We start from the raw sequence: 21850 nt of genomic DNA, 5'->3' as shown, positions 1-21850 counted from the left end.
AAAAGACATTAAAAAAGGCAGATCATTTTAATCACAGCTTTATTCTCCTTTTAGGCCACCGGGTTTTGGCACCAATGATGGAGACTACGGCTCAAGCTGCATCTGAGAAAAAAGAGCCCAAAGGATCAAGCGATGGAAACGGTTTCATGGATGTCACCAAAAAATCATCAGTTTCAACAATAACACGAGGTACAAAACTAAAATGTCTTTGTAATACATGTAAATAAAATGATGTAGATGGGAGATGACAAGGCTTCAGCTGGGCTTGGCGAGAAACACTTTGAGACATCTTCATGTGTGCCATGGCTGCCATGCTGATCTGGTGACATAGGTTCACATCAAGCCAGTGTTGTCCATGTGAAGTTTGTGTGTTGTCTCTGTGCCCTCAAATCAATCTATCTATCTATCTATCTATCTATCTATCTATCTATCTATCTATCTATCTATCTATCTATCTATCTATCTATCTATCTATCTATCTATCTATCTATTATTTAGCACCTTTCATAATGTATGTAGTAGAAAGTGCAGTTTCTACATCTCATTTTCATCTTTTGTGTAATATTTTCTCATACCTGATTTCATACAGTATGCGCTCACCTGTCTTCATGTTTTGTGCCATGTTTCTTATCCTTTTTTTCTATAAAACACACAGATAATCATCCTGAGGCTGAGCATTTCCCATTCTTTGTATTTCTTACATGAAACTTGTAGATGAGGAAACACGTTGAGTCAAACAGCGGGCTGAGCGCAGCCATAAAATGAAATGAGCTCTGTTAATCTGCGGACAAATCAGCGTCCAAAGAATGCACCCCCTGAATGACGCTGACACCTTCAGTCGCTCCTTAGAAAAGCTGGCAGTTTGGATGGCGATAATGAAATGCAGATTGGGGCTTTTTCTCATTCAGCCTGTTGAATCAGCTTTCATGTCGCTGGCAATTTTAACCCGTCTTGGGCATCTGTAGAGACTTTTTTTCCTCCTTTGTAGTTCAGGTCCATCAGTTGGAATTTGAATTTGTAAGAACTAAAGAAAGAAAACTTTACTTAGAGACACTAAAGGGCAGAGTATATGGACAATATGGACAATCTTAATATAATTTATTGGTTGTGACTGACATTTCATGCACATTCCATACAAATTCACCTATTGGCCTTTTTTATCCTTGAATTCAATACGTGTCACAGGCATTAGTGCTCAATTTACAGTTGTCAATACAGACCGCAAGTAAGTGAAAAGAATAAGTAATATGACAAACACAGGGGTGGCAGGGTGGCACAGCAGTTGTTTTGCTGCCTCAACACAAAGAGACACTCCAGTTGTGCTCCCTGTGTGGAGTTTGCATGTTCTCCCTGCACCCATGTGGGTTTTCTCACTTAGCCCAAAGACATGCAAGTCAGCTGAACTGGCATTATTCAATTTTCCTCTGATGTCTGTGAGTGTGCAGGCGCCGTGTTCAGGTGTTATGCCCGATGCCTGCTTGGATAGGCTTCAGTTTCAGAACAAACGCTGTCCTTGATAAAAGGAGTTCCAAGAAATGTATGAATGGATGGATGATAAACAGAAAAGTTAGTACACTGAGTTGTGACAAAAAAATAAAGCCCAATCTATAAAAAAGAATGAATTCCATAGCAGACAAGAGAGCACTAAAGCATTATTGACATCCATCCATCCATCCATCCATCCATCTATCCATTTACTGAACCCTTTAAACCAATTTAGGGACCTCTCCTAACAGCATCACGTGTCAAAGGGTTGAACTGACATTGAATGAATTCACAGCTCCATTTCATCAGCCTTTATTAAATATAGCGCCTATACACAAAGCAAATACTAAACTGAGTCTTCATAACACATGCAGTATACGCCATGATAGACGGAGTGATCCACACTGTAGCTGTCAGCTTTTACTTCTATCCTTTATTGATTTTTGTCGACACAGATTGGCATATTGCTAAAGGTTGGTCCACAAATTGAATGCGTGAATCAAGGGCACTGCCCCCCTTATAGCATATGGCTGCTGTTTTGTAACCTTCAAAGTGGTATCTGCATGGTCTTCCTATCTCCATGTGGGTGTCCTGTGACACTGCACTGATTTTCTGCTGCACTCATTGGTGATTCCAAGGGGTCCAAAGTGAATACCTTAGTTTGTGGGGGCTGTAATAGTATAGCACCCTCTACAGGTCAGGTTCTGCTTTCCATCCAACCCTTTCAATGACTCCCTGTTGTCATGAACTGGGAAAATGGCTCTGAACATGGAAGAATTGACATTTTATTATCCACAGGTTATTATGGGTTGTTGGTGCCAAAGCAAATGTAATGACTGGGAAGCAAGACACAGGATTGTAGAAAATAATGACAGAAGCACAAAAATGAAATGCCACGGAGCTGAAATTTAAATCCTGACTAGAGATGGTGGGGGTGGAGGAGACATGACCATTTACTGAACAACACGGAACAGCCAGCCCAGACTGGCATTCATTTGGGACGGTTTAACCTCCAGTAAATTGATTCTTATCAGTTTTTTGCTCCAATTCCATTTTCTGAGACGGTGGGTCTAAGGCCTCCTCGGAAATGCCACCTTGTGAGATCAGGAGGGAGGAAGGCAGGCGCCCGTCACTGTCTCTGCGCCACACCAGCGGGAGACATCATCCCAACTCAAGTGGCAGCGTCACCTTGTAACCCGACTGTCGGGTACACTTCACAGCTGGCCCTTCCATTTGGTCACGCCAGTCAGAGCCACCCGGGTGAGAGGCAGTCAGCTCCATTAAGGCGGCCTTGTTTTACATTCCTGTCTGACGTTATTTATTTGGAACAATTTCCAGTCTTTGAAAGGACACGGCTAATGCAGAGCTTTAATACGTTATTTACACATAAAAACAACCTCTTTACAGGCCTGCGCGTGCCGAAAGGAGAATGAATGGGCTCCCGCTTCTCACCGATCTGGTATATCAGAGTTTAACAATCTGGATCACTAATGGAACCATTTATCACGGGGCGGCCGCCTGCATCACGTTAGCCGTCTGAGCCGCACTGCCTGTGCTTTATGGAAATGGTAGACCAAAGAAGTCAAAATGGACCTGCTGCACCCCAGCGTCATGCCACATTTTTCACATTCTTTTTAGAAATTTGGCTTTTTTTTGTTGTGGGTAGTGAGGGGGTTGTTATTTTCACTTTTTCTTGATGCTTCACTTGAAGCTTGTCAGTGCCCTGAGCTTCTCATGCCAGAGCTGTCAGCAAAAAGGGACACAAATATTTTCAGAATAAGACAAAAGAATCAATTTGGGCACATAGGCAGTGATCTGTTATGGACAACGTGGCCTCTCGGTAATTTAGAAGAAAAGGCTCAGCTCTGCTTTGGCTGTCACGTTGGACTTCAAAATGTTGACATTTAACAGCACTCTTAGTCTCTATACATTATCTATTTATTTCATACCACCTTTCATATCTATCTGTCTATTATATAGTGCCTTTCACATTTGTCTGTATAGTTCTTGCCAACTGTCTATGTATCAATCTATTTTATAGCACCTTTCATTTTTATCAATCCTATAATGCCTAGATTAGCTACTACTCTATTATAAAGCACCTCCCATATAAGGTTGTCTTGTATAGCACCTTTTCTATCTTCCTCGACAATGATATACTGTACAGTGTCTTTCATATGTATCCATGTATGTTATGTAATGCCTTTTATACTTATGAATATATTATACAGTGCCTCTCCTATCTATCATATCTACCATATAGTACCTTTCACATCTATCTATCTATCTATCTATCTATCTATCTATCTATCTATCTATCTATCTATCTATCTATCTATCTATCATATAGTGCCTTTCATGTCTGCCTTCCTATCTTTTATAGCACCTTTACTGTTTGTCTCTCCAACTTTTTATTATACTGCATTATTCCTATATATCTACCTGTGCATCTCCCTCTCTGTTATATATTGTCTTTACTTCTTAGGTATCTGTTATATAGAGCCTTTCCTGTCTGTATATCTCTGTTTATCTTATACAGTACCAGTATCAGTTATATAGCCCCTTTCATATTCAAATTGGAATGTCCGTTACATTTATATAGCGCTTTTCTAACCTACTCAGAGTGGAGAACCACTTCAATCACCACCAATGTGCAGCATCCACCTGTGACAGCAGCCATACTTGAGCCTGTAAGCTTTTTACACATTACCTATTAAATGATGAAGGGCTGACGGAGTCAGTTAGCCAATTAAAGACAAGGGATGATTAGGGGGGCAGAATGACCAGGATGTAGTGAGCAATTTAGCCTGGATGCCCTATTCTTTATCGAAAAAAAAGATGCCCAGGAATCTTTTATGAGAGTCAGGACTTTGGGTTTACATCTCAATCGAGGGATGGTGCCACTTTAAAGTACAGTGTCTCCGTCATGGCACTGTTATCCACACACAGAGCACTGGGTAAGCGCCCCCTACTGACCTCACCAGCACTAACTCAAGCTTCTACTAGATGGTCTCCTATCTAAGTAGACCCAAACATGCAAATATGCTTAGCTTCAGCTGGATTAGGTGTTCTGCAGTGCAGGTGCCATTGCTGTTGGCAGTGATTGCTGATAAATTGATTGCTTGACTAAAATCACTTGAAAGGCACTATGTAAAATATAGATTGATTATTTAAATTTGTAAGATATCCTATAACTGATTTTCTAAAAAGTTATTATATTAAATGAAAACTCATTTATCAATTGATTTATTTTTTGCTTCTTTATAAAGTATCCGGTAAATTGAATCTTTAGAAAGATATGACATTAAATAAAGACTGATCAGTGGATTACGTGTATCCTCGTTTGCTTTGCAGAGGGCAGGTTTTTGAGAGAAGTGTTTTGATTGGCTGATTGCATTCTTGTTTGCCTTATAAAGAATCATGTGACCTGGAAAGACAGCTAGTATAAAATAAATAAAGATTGGCTGATTGATTGATTGAATCTATCTATCTATCTATCTATCTATCTATCTATCTATCTATCTATCTATCTATCTATCTATCTATCTATCTATCTATCTATCTATCTATCTATTTATGTACAATATATTAAGTTATTTTGATTGAAAGTTATCATGTGCAGTAGATACATTTGAGATTGATTGACTAATTCATTGAAGTTTCTTTTCCTTATAAAATTTCCAGTAATGGTGATCTGATAAAATAAAGATTGATTGATTGGTTGACTGACTGATTGATTGGTGGTGGTGGCTGAAATGGTTCCCCCCTCTCTACGTGAAGTGCTTTGAGGGTCCAGAGAAGCTCTATATAAATGTCACTAGCGATTGGTCAGTTTTATATGAGGCCTTTCGAGAGATTAAATCGGACAATTCTTTACAAAGCAAATAAACTTTCTTCACGCAGTCAACCCCATTAATTTTGTTAGTGACTTTCTAATGACTCCCTCCTGTCACAAAACTTTACACACCAAACAAGGACACCCTCAGTCAGCTGCCCAACATTTTGTTAAGTGCCCGATGCTCCCAGTCAAGGTGCTTGAAGAAGTCAGTGTTACGGAGCGCTACGTTACAATTATGGCAGTACGATGGACAGGACGAGATTAAGAGGTTGTGGGGTCTCACCACGTTTTATGTTGTCATATTCGGCTCAATAGAGGTGCCGATTGCGATGTAAATCGGGACAATGCATGTGGCTCCCTTGTGAACAGAAGCTGAGAGAGCGGAGGGACACGCAGAGTTAATAAACCCCCCCAACCCAGCCCCCAGTCCAGTCAGCCTCCCCTCTCAGATAGTAAAATAGGACGGCGGAGCTGCGCAGCTAATGACTTGATGAAGTGGCTCTGGTGGCCGATCACATACATCTTCCTGAAAGCGAGTTTGTCAGGCGCTCGCAGACTGATGCTGTGCGCTTAGCGGCTTTGCTTTGCCTTCAATGGATGTTGGCATTTCTCCAGGGGGATGCCAGGTACTTAGCACCTCCCAGCCTGCCCTCTGGACACGGAGCTGGCCCCGCATTTATTATGGGGGTAAATTGGAAGAAGACAAAAAAAAGAGTAAGAGAGAAGGAGCTGGCCATTCTTAATCTTTAAAACTGTTCCATATTTTAATGACAAGAAAGGTGAAACCCCATCATTCAGGGAAGTTAGTTAGTGGAAGTCCCTTAAGGCACATAATGACATGGTGGCACCCCCATGTCTTACGCTGTCTGCCTTCATCTGTCCTAATGCTGAAATCGAGGCTGAAGCTCCGCCCCTTTCATTCCCACTCTGTAGTTCGATTGGCTATTCCTGCGGTTTATTCTTCCTTTCAAGGAGTCTTCTCTGAGATTTTCTTCTGATTTTCCCCAAGTGTGTGTATCTTTACAGCCTCAGGCCTGGAGCGCCATAATGGGTGGAAGTGACTCCGTTGGCCGCCAATCCTGTCTAGCTGCAGACCACCTGAGCTCCGTAAGCTTACACTTTGATTTCTCTCTGTGAATTTGTGCACATTTGGCCCTCTCTGTGTGCTTTTAATGCTGGGTTGTATAGATATGGATGGGTAGTTATGAATACTTTACACAACTGTTTCTCGAATGAGCCCATGGTTTTTTCACTACTCACGCAGTCGCAACATTCTGAAAGGCATGTGGTCACCAACACAAGGGACTTTAGAAAGGAGAGCAAACAAGTCAGTCTCAAGCAGAGAAAGTGAAGTGGGCTCCTAGTCTTGGTCTACAAGTTGATCCATCAGAATTAATTTACGTCAGGGTCTCTTAAACTTTATTTAGTCGGCGGCGAACCAATCTTGCCCTTTCTGTTCCTTGATGATTTTCAGAATCCTCCTTGATGAATTGCCACCTGTCTTTACAGCGAGGGGGTGGTGACTCATCTGAAGAATTGCTGCTAATCATCAAAGCGGGTGAGCAAAGAGGAAGATCATTAGAGCAATGTTGATTGGTTAATCAGCCCCCGACGACCCACTTTGTAAACCATATGCAACCATTGACATTGAATTCTGAATTTCCCCATGGGATTAATAATGTTTATCCAATCTAATCTAAATAGAACACTGACCCGTGACCCATAGTTTAAGAAACCCTGGCTTAAAATAAAGTTATTGTCTGTTATACCTGAGTGTTTTATCACTCTTTAATATTGTTTTTTATCAATATGCTGCTGCTGGAGTATGTGAATTTCCCCTTGAGATTATTAATAAAGTATCTATCTATCTATCTATCTATCTATCTATCTATCTATCTATCTATCTATCTATCTATCTATCTATCTAAATAAATTGCAAATCTAGTGGTGACCTCCGTGAAGTGCATTTAAGACTGATTCCAGGAAGCACTGTGCATTGTGGGAATCTGGAAACAAATGAAGTTGAAGCAGAATCCATGTCACCTTTGAAATGAATCGGGATGAGTACGTTGCAACTGCTTAGCCATGAGCTAACCAAACGAGTTTGAAGGGGCGAAGTGGTCGGTTTGTCAAACTTATGATTCTGTGATGGCCGTGCGGTGGCACAGTAGATGATGGGGTTCAAGTCCTGAGCACTCCTTCTATAGACTTTGCATGTTCACCCCTTGTCTCTGCTCCAAGGTGCTCCGGTCCTCCCCCAGTTCAAAGGCAGGCAGATAAAGTGAACTGGCATTGTTACATTGGCCCAAGTACAGTGTGTGTGTGTGGCACTGTGTCCAAGGAAGTGTTCCTGCCTTGTGCCCATTGCTTGCTGGGATGGGCTCCAGACTGGGGATAAGTGGGTTAGAAAAGGGTGGATGGATGGATGTTTCTGTAAAAGTCATGATATGAACGCAGATTGGTTGATCTTGTCAGCTGAATTGTGTTGTGTGCCTTCTGGTTGTGTTTTCCGTGAAAGGTACAACCCTTCTTGTGGGCTGAGCTTAACCGAGCTAGGTCAAAGGTGGGAAAAACGAGGGACAACCTATTCAGATGGGGCGTCACAACCACAACAAGTGCTGAATATCCCTGTGGTCAGTTCACCCAAATAATAGACCACATTCTCTGTGAATGTCTTAAGGAAGATCTTAAGGATGCTAATGACGCCACTCTTACCTGGATACGGCAGTGGCGTGATGAGATAAGATGACAACAACAACATCTACTCCTAGAGCACGTTTTCATATAAAAGACGTAGCTCAAAGTGCTTTACAAGACAAAGAAAGAAAAAAGAATAAATATAAAAATAAAACTAGGCAATACTAATTAACAAAGAATAAAGTAAGGTCAGATAGCCAGGGAGGACAAAAAACAAAAAAACAAAACAAAAACTCCAAATGGATGGAGAAAGAAACAAAATCTGCAGGGGATCCGAGGCCACAACTCCACCAGGCCCCCACTAGGCATTCTACCTAACAGCAATGATCTCAGTCAGTCCTCGTGGCTTTCAGGCTTCACGTGGAAGAATTAGACGATGAGGGTCATGTGGACCAGTCCATCAATATAGAGACTGCATGGTGCCCAGATCAGGTGGGGGGGTTTGTGGGAGGGGTGCAAAAAACGGAAAAAGAACAGCAGAGAAAGTAGGGGATACAACAGATTGTGGGGATATGATAAAAATGATAATTCAGTGCATATGCAAATTATCAGGGTTACACTTAAATGAAGCTATGAGAAAGCCATGTTACAATAATGTGTTTTTAGCAGGGCGCCACCGTATTAATGCCTGGCAGATTTCTATCGGTAAACTTGTATTCCAGATTTTAGGTGCCCAACAGCAGAAGGCCGCCCACCTCACCACTTCTTTTAAGTTTAGCTCTCTAAGCAGACACTCATTTGAAGATCTAAGGTTATGATTTGGAGTGTAAATTGAAGGGCATTCTGAAATATAAGATGGAGCAGATTATTGAAGGCTCTGTAAACCATCAGCAGGATTTTAAAGTATAAGCATTATATTTTTGTTTACTTTGTAAAGGCACTATATACAGGTTAACTGATTCTGTACCTGCAGAAGGGAAGCTAACAGCATGGGTCTCCAACACATCGCTCGCAAGCTACCGGTAGCTCGCAACCCTTTTCCAAGTAGCTCTATAAAGGGTTAGTACAATGCAATACAATACAATACAATACAATACAATTTATTTTTGTGTAGCCCAAAATCACACAAGAAGTGCCACAATGGGCTTTAACAGGCCCTGCCTCTTGACAGCCCCTCAGCCTTGACTCTCTAAGAAGACAAGAAAAAACTCCCAAAAAAACCCTTGTAGGGAAAAATGGAAGAAACCTCAGGAAAGGCAGTTCAAAGAGAGACCCCTTTCCAGGTAGGTTGGGCATGCAGTGGGTGTCAAAAAGAAGGGGGTCAATACAATACAGTACAATACAATACAATACACAGAAAAGAACAAATCCTCAGTACAATATATAAAAAATTTTTTTTACAAGTACGGAGCAGAATTTAACAGTAGATGATATCACATTAATTAATCTATATATATATATATATATAAAATTATTTTCGAGTTTGAAACGGAAATTACGTATGACAACAGAACATATTATAATGCACTCGCGTTTGAAGAAGAAATTATGTATGACCCCAACAGTTAGGTTACACAGAGAAAGTGAGACAAGCAGATAGAGAGAGAAGGCTCGCAGGCTCACTGATCAACGTATACGACAATCACAATTGAGGGCCTCACAAACACCTGAACAATGTGCTGAACAGAATCAAATTCGACGGATGCAGTATTCACAGGCTACCAAGTCACTCAGGCGTCGGGGTCTGCATATGGAGGGTATTCCGTTATAACATTAAAAAAGATTATTGCCTACATCCAAAAGTTACAATAGGAGAAATGGACATCATGTGTGAGTACTGCCAAGCACAGAGAGTTAAATTTGAGTCACGTGGGATATTTTGTTCAGATGGCATTAATGCCGTTGCCTCATGAGAGCCACAAATTTTTCCCTTCCACTCAGTGAGCGAAGCCACTGGGTAATCTGCTAGTCCTACATAAATTTGAAAACTTGGTTAGTCAAATTAGGGGTGGGCGATCTTTCCAACAAAATCACATCACAATCCTTTTAACACAAAATCACGATCCACAATCTGAATTGCAATCTCTCTTTTCAATGTGGCATACACTTCAGAGAATATCTGGACTCAAACTCATCAAGACCTAAGCAACACTTTATTTTAAATATCAAACAAAGTTGAATTCAATTGTTTTCTCATTCGTTAGCTAAGCGGAGTTAAGGAACACGCCCCGAAGCTGGTGAGTAAGTGAGGTGGGGTCCCCTCTGCCCGCTGCGTCTCACTTGGATTCACGCTAATAAATCGGTACCGCAAACGGACTATGATACATAGTGAGATGAGAGAAGTCACAAATTTAACCGGAATGTTCAAGCAAATTATAGAAAAAACCTGATCTAAATTTGTTAATTAGTTCTCTCGTGAGTACAGACAGAGAGGCATTGGATTTTATATATTATATATTAGTAAATCTTCAAAATAACGTGCAGTTAAAGTCTCAACAGCATTCTCAGCATTTCTGGAGCTTAGCAGAGCCAGATAACTATAAGAATCTTCACCAAGCAGCTCTGAAAATGTCTGCTGTGTTTGGGTCTCCATACCTCTGTGAGTCTGTGACATGAATGTCATGAAATGAAAGTTCAGAACAAGACGAACTTTTAAATGACTCCATAAGAGTGAACCTAAGGGGGCTCCACTCCACCAGACACCTCAGTGCCAGTCATCTGACTAACGACACAACACATCACACATGCAACTGGACCTGTGAATAAAGTGACACAGAGACATGTGACAAAATGACAAATGAAGAAGTCATATCTGGGGATTTGGAATTGCATTGTTTTGTTTTAATTCAGTAGTGTGAGATCCACTAGAAAATGCACACAGACATACAAAATGCACTTGTAGGTGAACTAAATATTTTTTTATGATGTTTTAATGCAAAATGTGAGTTGTAGACACCAGCATTTTGTAAATATTAAGGCAAAACAAGCATATTCAGTTTGTTTGGATTGAAATAAGCTACAGTATGAGAAGAAACGTTAGACAACATGAGGAGCTCTTGGCCGTTTTCATTTTGTAAAAGTAGCTCTCAGGAGAAAAAAGGTTGGAGACCCCTGGCTTACAGTATGTCAGAGAAACAGTCCTAGTTCAGAGAAGTCATTAGGCCAACTTAACTAAAGCTTTCATTTTTCTGTAAAGTACTTTGGATTTGTGTCCTGTGAAGTGCAAACTCAGACATCGCTCAAGGCCAGACATGTGCCTGTTGTGCCAGGTGTTGCGACTTGACTTGGAGTGCCTTCTGTTAAAAGAGACCCTCCAATCCAGTGTTTGTAGACGAGGCTGAGGGTGTCTGTGTAAATATATATGTGTGTTTATTTTTTTGGTGAAGGGGAAGCTCATAGGTGATAAGAGAAGTTGCTTTATCACCTCTGTGAAGTCTGCCAATGACAGTAAATAATTGATAGGTTCCTGATATGTGCTTCACAGCTGTACGCGAAGAGCTCCGGGAATGCTCTGAGGGGTCACAGGAGTGGCAGAGAAAAATGTTCCTAAAAAAAGCTCAGCATCGCATCCATGGCGTCCTTTAAAAGGACTGCAGCTAATCTCCATGAGAATAGATGTGGGCGGGGGGGTAGGGGCTGGGGGAATGCCACTACAGTACAGAGAGCTGTGGGAACGGCCTGCCTGAAAGATGCAGCCCAACAGGCTCTCTCCTGCCCGACGAGGCTGCCTTGTCAGCAAAAGTTCTACCGCAAGTCTTCCTATCCCATCATTTTAGGATTAAATTGTTAATTTGAATTCTTCTTGGCGTCTTATCCATGTCACAAACCCACACAATAAATGTAAAGTGGGCCTTGTCGTAGCTCTGGTTGCTGTCCATGGTCTTCTGGACAGACTGATGTCAGCACCGTCAGATTTATTAACTGGAGAAGGACATTTAACCTGCAGCCCTGAAAATCACTGACACACAGAGCAAGTCTGACATATTGGAAAGGAATAGCGACACTGCGACTACAGCGCTGGGGGCTTCCTATAGCAGGAAACTACAGAACGAGATCTTCGGCCTCTGCCTAACTTGTCATTTTTATTGGTGTCTGAAGTCCAGTGACAGGGCAGCCCATAAAAGGCAGCACACACTCCGGATAGTCCCCGGGATTTTCAAACAATCTGTGTCACAGTTTTTTACTTCCACTTCCAAACCACAACTTATAACACACAATGTCCCCATAGCATTGTCACCTGCAAGACGTTTTCTTGGGTGACATCTCCTCAATTCCAAGTGCTAAAAGAGACCTCCCTGCTCTCCAGTGACCAAATGGGCTTCAGACTGCGAGGCTCCCTCCACTTGACTCTTCCTACAACAGCACCTCTGACATCTGTCTTTGGGTAAACGGAAAACTGACAAACCGGGATGCTTCGGTGGTCTGTTATCCTTCAGGTTGGTCCCCCTGTCTATTTAGTGGGCTGGCTGGGTCCACTTCGCTACCACAGTCTGCACTTCTGTCACTCCCTCTCACCTGCCGTCACCTCATCCTCTGACCTCCCTTCTTCCTACATGCTTGAGCCCACTGCCTTAACTCATCTCCCCACACCAGGCCCACCAAAAAGCAACTTTTCAACTCAGCTCAGCTTTAATTTTATTAAATCATATAAGGAAATTAATTTGGTTTGTGCAATCAATAATAAACTTACAGAGACATGGGTTTTAAATACTGTGCGACTCAAAAAGACTCATCTAGTTTTAAGGTGCCATATTTTTAGAACCGTGAGGCGCCCAGGAACCAATGTCATACCAACTGAAAGAGGGGGTCACAGAGTTTCTGACTGTCACCACTCCCAGCAACACTGGATGATCTCCGAAATCGTGTTGAAAGAGCCATTTGTAGAGTGACACCCGACACGCTCAGTTGAGTATGGGATGAATTTGACTGTCGCATTGATGTATGGCTGGAGGAGCTGATATTGAACACTCATAAATGGTTTAGGTGAGCATGAAGTTTATTATGTCATTTTACTGCATTGTTCTGTAATGATTTATAAGTGAAATAAATCCTTTTGATTATAAAACAGGAAAGAGAAAAACAGTATGAGGGACCACAGGTGCATACATGTACAGTATTAAACATGCATGCATTCATTTTCCTCTTCTTATCTGAGGCCGAGTCATGGGGGGCCCATATATATCGCTTTCCCCAGACACACTTGTCAACTTATAATGTAGGATCCCAAGGCATTCCCAGGCCATCTAGGAGTTTTAATCCTCCCAGTGAGCTCCGCTTCTTCCCCGCGGTGTCCTCCTAGCTGGTCGTGCCTGTAAAACCTCCTCAGGGAGACATCTTTGGTATCAGACGCCTAAACCACCTCAGTTGGCTCCCCTCGATGCAGAGGGACGACGACTCAACTCTGAACTTCTCCAAGATGTCTGTGCTTCTCCACCCTGTCTCTAAGGGAGAGCCCAGCTGCCCTGTGAAGAAAGCTCATTTTGTCTGCTTGAACCCTTGATCTCACTCTTACCGTTATTATCCAAAGTTCATCTGGAGGATGAGGGTAGGAACATACAGTAGATCACCTGGTAAATCAAGAGCTTTACCTTGTTCACCATGGACCAGTATTGTAACCACATAACTGAGCTTGCCGCCCCAACCCATCTTGTCGATCTCACCGTCCCTTTTTCCCTCTTGTGAATGAGACCCCCAAGATATTTAAACTGCTCCACTTGAGTCAGTAACTGACATACCACTCAAAGAGGACAGCCCACCTTCTTTCTCCTGAGGACCATAGTCTCAGGGTTTGTATTGTGCTCATCTTTATCCCTGGTTGGTTGCAAACTGTCCCAGTGCATGCTGGAGTTTGCAGTCCAATAAAGCCAAGAGGACCACATCATCTGCAGCTCTAAAGCCACTGAACTGGACCCCCCAAACTCACAAACAAACATACATACCTACATACATGTGCAAGTAGTAAATAGTAACAGTAAATGATTTGACACCCTTCTACTGTACATAGTGGCTTTTATGAGTCTGCCATGTCAGAAATGGAGGTGTGTGTCCTGTTCTCATCAAACAGCTTAACTGCTGTAGATGAGCTTCTTCACTATTCTCCATGCTCACACATTTTTATTGTATGTGCTTTTAGGTGAAACATCAGAGATTCAGGTGCATCTATTAATATACTTATCGTTACACATGAAATTATAAGAATTTGACAGCAGCTTTGTAAAATATACAAAGTAAGTTAAATACATTTGGGCAGCACGGTGGTGCAGTGGTAGTGATGCTGCCCTGCAATAAGGACATCTGGGTTTGCTTCTCGGGTCCTCCCTGTGTGGAGTTTGCATGTTCTCCCTGTGTGTGTGTGGGTTTCCTCCCACAGTCCAGAGACTTGCAGGTGAGGTGCATTAGCGATGCTAAATTGTCCCTAGTGTGTGCTTGATGTGTGTGTGTGTGTCCTGTGGTGGGCTGGTGCCCTGCCTGGGATTTGTTTCTGCCTTGCACCTTGTGCTGGGTGGGATTGGCTCCAGCAGACCCCCGTGACCCTGTGTTAGGATATAGCGGGTTGGAGAATGACTGACTGAATACATTTACAATATTGTGGCACCTTAGCACAATGGTTGGCATTTTGGAAGTTCCCAGCCCTGGTATTGTGTGTGTGTGCGTAGTCCCCATGTCCTTTGGGTCCTGTCTGAAGTCAGTGCCATTTAGTTGAGATGACCACCCTTTAATTAGCTCTGGTTCAACAACAGTAAGTTTGTATGTGAGAGGGTCTTGTAATGGAGTGCCCCACTACCCATGGTTCCTATATTTTAAGTTTGAGCCTCCCTTTATAATTTAGGACACTGGCACTGGCACTGGTGTCCTACCCAGGGCTGGCTTCTGCCTTGCATCCCATCACCCCTGAATTTGGTAAAGTAGGAGAATGTGATGTTATGTGAATTTCACCTTAGAAGATGTTGTAAATCGTTTATCAATTCGTCATTTGTATGACCTGGGATTTGATATTTTATTCTTCACTGAAGTATCTTGTGCCATTTATAGCCCCATTCTGGACGGCCATTTCTCGTTACCCTCGTGACATTTCTTCTTCTGTGTGGCTGATTCCTTTTCCAGGTACAGAAATTCTCCCGATATGCTGTCCTTTAAAACGATCATATTTTCGCATGTCGGTCTATCAATAATTCTGTGCATGAATAGATATCTGAGAAGAAGACAGCAGATTACAGGAAGGTCTATTGACTTGGCTGATGCTTTTCCAGTTATTAGTAATGCCACATGTTATCTGCAATTGGCTCCTGTGTCAGAACAGACAGACCGATCATTTCCAGTTGTGTTATGTTCACAAACATCTCCGACCCAAAGATTTGAAGGAAATGCATATTTTACTAGAAATTTAGCTTTAAAACATGAAGATGCAATATATACTGTATATATCACTGTTCTCACTTCATGCCACAGTCTTAAATAGGGACTGAGCCTGCAGCTACATGATGCCCCATTGTTAATTCTCATAGATTAAGTTATTTATTTATGTAAATTGTCATTGTATGTGCTGATTTTTTATATATTTATAGAGTTTTACTTATTGTTAATTGTCTTTTATATTCTTCTTCTACTGCATAGTCTTGGAGTTTGGCAACTCAGCATTTCACTACATATTGTACTCTGTCTGGTTGTATGTGACAAATAAAATTTGATGTGATTTTCAATTCTGAGCCCACATTTCAACTCTGATTGTTATATAGTGCCTTTCACAGTACAGACCATCAAACTGAACAGGTCTGAAAACATTCAGGTGCATTCACATGGAGGAGTATTTCAGACAAAATTAAATACATAAATACACAAATAAGTAAAAAATACTGTGAAATGAGAAAATTAATAAATAGTAACAACGTGAAGTATAAGTACAAATAGTTAAACGTGTCACAAAATGCCTAGTTTTGAAAGCTTTACATATTTGTTAAATCATTTCTTTGTTTAATTACTTCAGTGACACACACACACAGCATGAAATGTTGCTGCGTTCCGTTTGAAGTGGGAAGTCAGAATTTCGGTGTTCCTAGTTGGAATTTTTAAATGGAACGTCCCCACAAGTCAGATTTCCAACTTGGGAACTCGGGGCTGGTCTGTCAAATCTCAGTTTGACTGATTTCACATTATGACGTCAATACAAAATGGCGACGAGCACTGCTAGCTAAGGTGAAAGCTTGCAGCATCAAGCTGTTTATTAGCACGTCCGTCTGTTTGGGTTGCACACACAGTTGTGGATGTGTTCCTATGGGCCTTGGATGCACAAAATATGGCGTAATGCGTTGTTATCAACTGCTATATATTCTGATGGAGCAAGCGCAACAAAGGTTTTAATGGAGATGTCCATGATGTGACGTCATTCCCAGCGCTGCCTTCCAAGGTAAATACTGTAAAACTGTCACTTTCAGTTATCGACGTTAGGAGGGTGGGCTCTAGTGAGTATTGTGTTTTGATTGCTGAGTGGACATATGTGTACGCTTTGCTTGAATTGGGACACCTGTGGCTCACTGTTGTGACTGTGCGTGTCGGACACGAGTGCAAGGAGAGGTTTCCCAGAATTCCTGGGTAAAGTACTGACTTTAATTCAAGAAGCTCCGAATTCATCACTGGCAGTCTGCTGTAAATGTGGCGCTTGATGGCTGAAGTTTTACATCCGCTCTACTGTGTAACCTCCAGTGGGCGACCCAGAGCCCCAAACCTCAAACACAATCATCAAAGACAGTCCTGGGAGCAAATAAATGTTTATTATTCACAGTACCTTCTTTTCCAGTTATTCAATGTCCACATCACAACCAACAACAACCAGAATGTCTCCTTGCGCTCCTCCAGCTGAGTGTTGCCCTCTCCCTCCCCACTCCAACTCAACGCCTGAAGGGAGACGGCTTCCTTTCATGATGGCCCCGGGAGCACTTCTGGAGCCTAGGCCTTGCATAACAGAAACATTTTCAGGTCATATGGAAACCTTCCAAACCACGGAAGTGTATTCCCAGCAGCACTCCTTGGTGACACCCAACTCCCCCAACAGGGTCACCCTTTGAAACTACAAGTCCCAGGTAACCCTGCAGGTATCCAGACTGGGGCCAAACCAGAATAGCACTGCTGATCTCTCATACTGGGAATTGAACTGTTCCGAATCCCCCAGTCTATCCATTATTCTTTTATCCTGACTCGGATAGGCATCAGTAACCATCCCGGCTGGGATATGCCTCCTTTTACGTTGTACTTCCGTACCCAGGCAAGGATTCACCTTCCATTCCTGTCCGGACCCCACTCCATCCACCATGGCACTTACAACTGACAAAAGACCGTTGAAGAAATTTGCCAATGCTTTAACGAACAAACTTCTGAAAATATCAACCTTGTATATAAAACACTTATCTATTCAAGATATCTGGAGAGATAATAAGACTACCAAAATCAGTTTGTTGGGAGTGGAGTTGTTTTATGCACACAGCCAGGCCTGGTATTGGTATTGGGTGTTTCAGCATTTTATCCAAACGCACCTAAAAGGGAGCACACCTTGTAAATTAGAGAAGAATGCACTAAATAGCTAGAGAGAACTAATAAGACATGCAATGGGACTCGCCCCAGAGCACTGAAGAGCTCTCTTAAAAATGTTGCTGGTTCTTAAGTGGCACTTTACTGGGTTGTGTGGTTCGTCATTGAGCCAGTACTTGACAGGGAGCCATTTCATCCTGAGAAGGCGTCTTTGAATGTGAAAGTGGTTCATTGGGCCTTTCGAAACACTCCTGACACGCGGACAAGACAGATGTCTTCAATGTCTAGTAGGATGCTGGCAGATCAAGAAAACCTGTTGAGTTGAGTGCTGCTAAAATCACAAGCCCACTGGCTTTTCACAAACCTGTGATCATCTATTCCTGGCTATTTATGTTTCAGATCTAAATAAAGAAACTCCTTGCTGGAGGTCCTTTGGGGAACTAAAAATGGTTCCTCAATGGCACTGCTCTGAAGAAGTACTGTATATACTCGCGGACTCGGGACTTGATTTTACCGTATAATTTCCGGTATTTTATAATGTCGGCCATATAAGTTGAATGCGGTAAATTCACACAATTGGTCCAAGAGATTATGATATGCTAACGCCCACCTGAGAGAGTAACCACGGAGCACATGGCCTTTGTTTTCTATGTATTGTGCCTACGCGACCACAATACCTGAACTATTTCGAAGTGACGTTTGCTCTGTTTTATGTACCTCACACCCTCATACGCTTTCTTATCTATGATGGAGCGATCAATCAGAAGAAAATATGAAGCTGGTTTTAAATTAAATGTTTTGAAGTGGGAAAAGAAATTGGTAACTGGGCTGCTGCAACAAAATTCAATGTGTCTCAGGAACTGGTGTGAGATTGGAGGAGGCAAGAAGATGTCAAAAAAAAAAAAAAACGAAGGGTTTCATTTTTGAACGGGTGTATAAGTCGGGATCTGATTTTATGATCAATTTTTCGGGTTTGAAGACCTGACTTTTACGCGAGTATATACGGTACTTAGGTACCTTTTACTTCTAAGCGTGTAGGTTGCAGCTCCCCTTAACCGTAAAATCTGCTCTGTACTTGTAATATTTTTATTTTACTATTATACTGTATTGAGGATGACTTGTGTTCTCTTCTGTGTATTGTATTTATCCCTTTTTATGACACCCACCTACCTGGAAAGGGGTCTGTCTTTGAACTGCCTTTCCGAGGTTTCTTCCATTTTTATTTTTTCTACTAGGGTTTTCCATTCCTTTTTTTCTTGTCTTCTTAGGCAGTCAAGGCTGGGGGGCTGTCAAGAGGCAGGGCCCGTTAAAGCCCATTGCGGCACTTCTTGTGTGATTTTGGGCTTTATGAAAATAAATTGTATTGTACTGTATTGTATTAGAGCGGACAGGTGAGGCTCCAGTCACCATGTCCCTAAATGGGATTAAGAAGGTTTTGGAAAGGCGATAAACCAATAAATTCAGATTTAAAGCACCAATGGTGTCTACCCACTGCCCTGCCTAGCTATGGACACTTCCTGAAGTGTTCATCTCCTTTATGGTGCTTGTTACTGCAGACCTGTGTGGAGGCAACCAGTAGGAAAAGGGGAAAAAAATTATGAAAACACCAGTAAACTTGTTGATCCTTCATGAAGAACGGCAGAAAGGGACGAAGGGAGGAGCAAAGGGAGCCCAGTCCCTGTCAGAGATGATAGATGGCCTGACACTTTCCCACTGGGTCTGCAAGTCGTTTCCAGTGTTCCACGTATCCCTTGAGTCCGACCGACGTGAACACCCCACCTCAAGACAAATTTTCGCCGACCACTAAACTTTATTTTTAACTTGTTCCTTTGAAATAATAGTCGAATGTTCCAAAAGAAACAAACGTTCTAGCTCTTATTTTATATTTGGCAGCAGTTCATTTCTTTCTGTATTTACTGATCCCATGTAGTTTACGATGGGAACACGAGCTTCTCAGTTAATTGCTGTAAATGAGCTTAGATTCGGTGGCACAGTGGTTAATGCTGTTGACTCACACTCAGGAGTCTGGCTTCAATTCCTGGTCTGTGCGGAGTTTGTATGTTCTGCTTCTGTCCACATGGGGTCTTTTTTCGTTTTCTTCAGACATTCTGGTTTTCTTCCCAATAAAAGGTGCCTGCTAGTTTAGCTGACAGCTCAAATTGTCCTCATATGAGCGAGTATGCCCTGTAAGAGACTGGGCTTGTTTCCAAGCCAGGGCTTGTTTCTCCCTCGTGCCCAATGCTACCAGAATATATTCAGGCCCCCTGCAATTGTAAATTGAGATGAACAGGTTTGAGAAGTTGACGTGACCTGTGAACAGAATGGTTAGAGTGGCTACTGTATCTGTGCTCTTCAAATTATTGACTCCTAAATGGCACTTGACTGGGTTCCTTGTAGCTCCATTGCTTGACAATGGACCCTTTCATTCTGAGAAGGGGTCTTTGCATATGAAACTGGGTATCTAATGTGTGGAATAAGCTGGAATCTTTAACATTTAGAAGGCCATCTAGCAGGAACGAACAGATCAAGAAAAGGTGAACTTCGCTGGAGTTACTCAATGTGGCAAGAATCCTTTTAAAATCAGGAACCCGTTGGGATTTCACACAAATCTGTTCCCATCTGTTCATGATTATTTATGGAACCTCTTAGGTGTCTAAATGAATAGAGGCTCTTTCTGGAACCATCATATGGATGATTCTTTTAGAAACCAAAAATGGTTGTTCACTGTGGCATCACCCTGAAGAACCGCTCTGGCACCTTTATTTTTAAAAGTGTACAGCTTTGGGACATTGGGTTCAAATTTTGTCCCTGCCTCTGTGGACTTAGCATTTGCTCCATGAGGACATTCTCCAGGTTCTCAGATTTTCTTTTCAAATTCCCAGGAGGAGACTCTCACATGAGTGAATGGACCCTAAGAAGGTGTCCCGTCCAGCTTTGGATTCTTGGTTTTAGTCCAGTTGACTTTGGCCTGTGTGTGTGTGTGCGAGACAAACGTCACTGTTCCATATCACAGACTTCCATCTTCTCCCTTCAAAACTGAACTGCCAGAGTGGTCCTTCAGAGTAATGCCCTAAAGGAACCCTTTTTTTAGTTTCCAAAAAGATACATCCACTTGAAGGTTCCAGAAAAAAACATTCGTCATTTCGATCCATAACAGGCTCCATAAATAGCCATGGACAGATGGTAACAGATTTGTGTGAAATCCCAATGGGTTCCTGATTTTTAAAGGATCCGTACCACATTGAGTAACTCCGGCCAAGTTCACCTTCTCTTGATCGGTTTCCTGCTAGGTGGCCTTCTAAATGTGAAAGATTTCTGTTTATTTCACACGTTAGGAACCTTCTCAAAGTTCCAGCTTCATATGTAAAGACCCCTTCTCAGAATGAAAGGGTCCATTGTCAAGCAATGGAGCCACAAGGAACCACATAACCCAGTCAAGTGCCAATTAGGAGTCAATATTTTGAAGAGCGCAGATACAGTAGCCATTCTAACCATTCTGTCCACAGGTCATGTCAACTTCTCAGACCTGCTCAAGCCAATTTACAATTGCTGGGGGCCTGAATATACGTATTCTGGTAGCATTGGGCATGAGGGAGAAACATAAACTACATATTAAAGAATTCTGTTTTGCCCAAATCTTTTCAAAGCCCAAAGCATTTACAAAGAGCCCTTCCCAGAATCAGATCAGGTTTTTTGTCAACTAGAGTTCAAAGAAGAACCACACCACCTAGTAGCCCACCATCAAAGAACCAGATTGAATCCTTGAAGCATCTGGTTCAGTCTTGGCCAGTCCACTTGAAGGAGCACTCACACACACTCCCACCTCCATGGATCGTTTCACCAATTCATGTAAGTGTAAACCAGTCTTAGGATCGTGGGGGCTGGAGACCATCAGTACAGCATGGGTGTGATGCAGACGGCAACCCAGGACAGCATACTGCGCTGCCACACACACCCATCCAAACGTATACCCATGTCTTTTCATTTTATGGTGTTGCTGACCAGCTACGTGTCACAGGAGCAGAAGAAGAGGGGCAGGTGCTCGCACCTGAACAGGGCACACAGTCTCACTGATTACCATAACTTGCTCATCTCTGAGGGAATAAAGAAATGCCAGATGAACACGGGGAGAACATGCAGACATCACACAGATAGAGACAAGAGCCAGAATTAGAAACCAACTCTCCGGAGCTGTGATACTGCTGGACCATCATGACAATTGAAATGCACACTAAATATGATGTTCTTTTAAAAAATTGGATACTAGTTAAAAACAACTTACATTTTTTAAATATTGTTATGGACTAGAACCAGTGTGACGCATCTCAGAAAGAAAGCCACATTTACAGTACATATATGGCGTCCTGA

General features: G+C 42.2%; 1 protein-coding gene across 2 annotated transcripts in view; it reads left to right on the top strand.

The window, feature by feature from the left end:
- Positions 1-21850, top strand: part of gli2a (GLI family zinc finger 2a) — a 240026-nt gene that overhangs the window by 57982 nt on the left and 160194 nt on the right. The window contains exon 2 of one of the 2 annotated variants that reach the window (XM_039755278.1): positions 55-189. In XM_039755278.1, the coding sequence (XP_039611212.1) occupies positions 75-189 (115 nt within the window). In that variant the 5' untranslated portion in view covers positions 55-74. Of the gene's footprint in view, positions 1-54; positions 190-21850 lie in introns of those variants that run through there. The other variant, XM_039755279.1, reaches the window with a different exon arrangement.

The sequence above is a fragment of the Polypterus senegalus genome, chromosome 6, assembly GCF_016835505.1.
Source record: "Polypterus senegalus isolate Bchr_013 chromosome 6, ASM1683550v1, whole genome shotgun sequence".
NCBI classification, from domain to species: Eukaryota; Metazoa; Chordata; class Cladistia; order Polypteriformes; family Polypteridae; genus Polypterus; species Polypterus senegalus.
The sequence above is the reverse complement of the archived record's forward strand: the minus strand, read 5'-3'. Positions and strand labels throughout refer to the sequence as shown.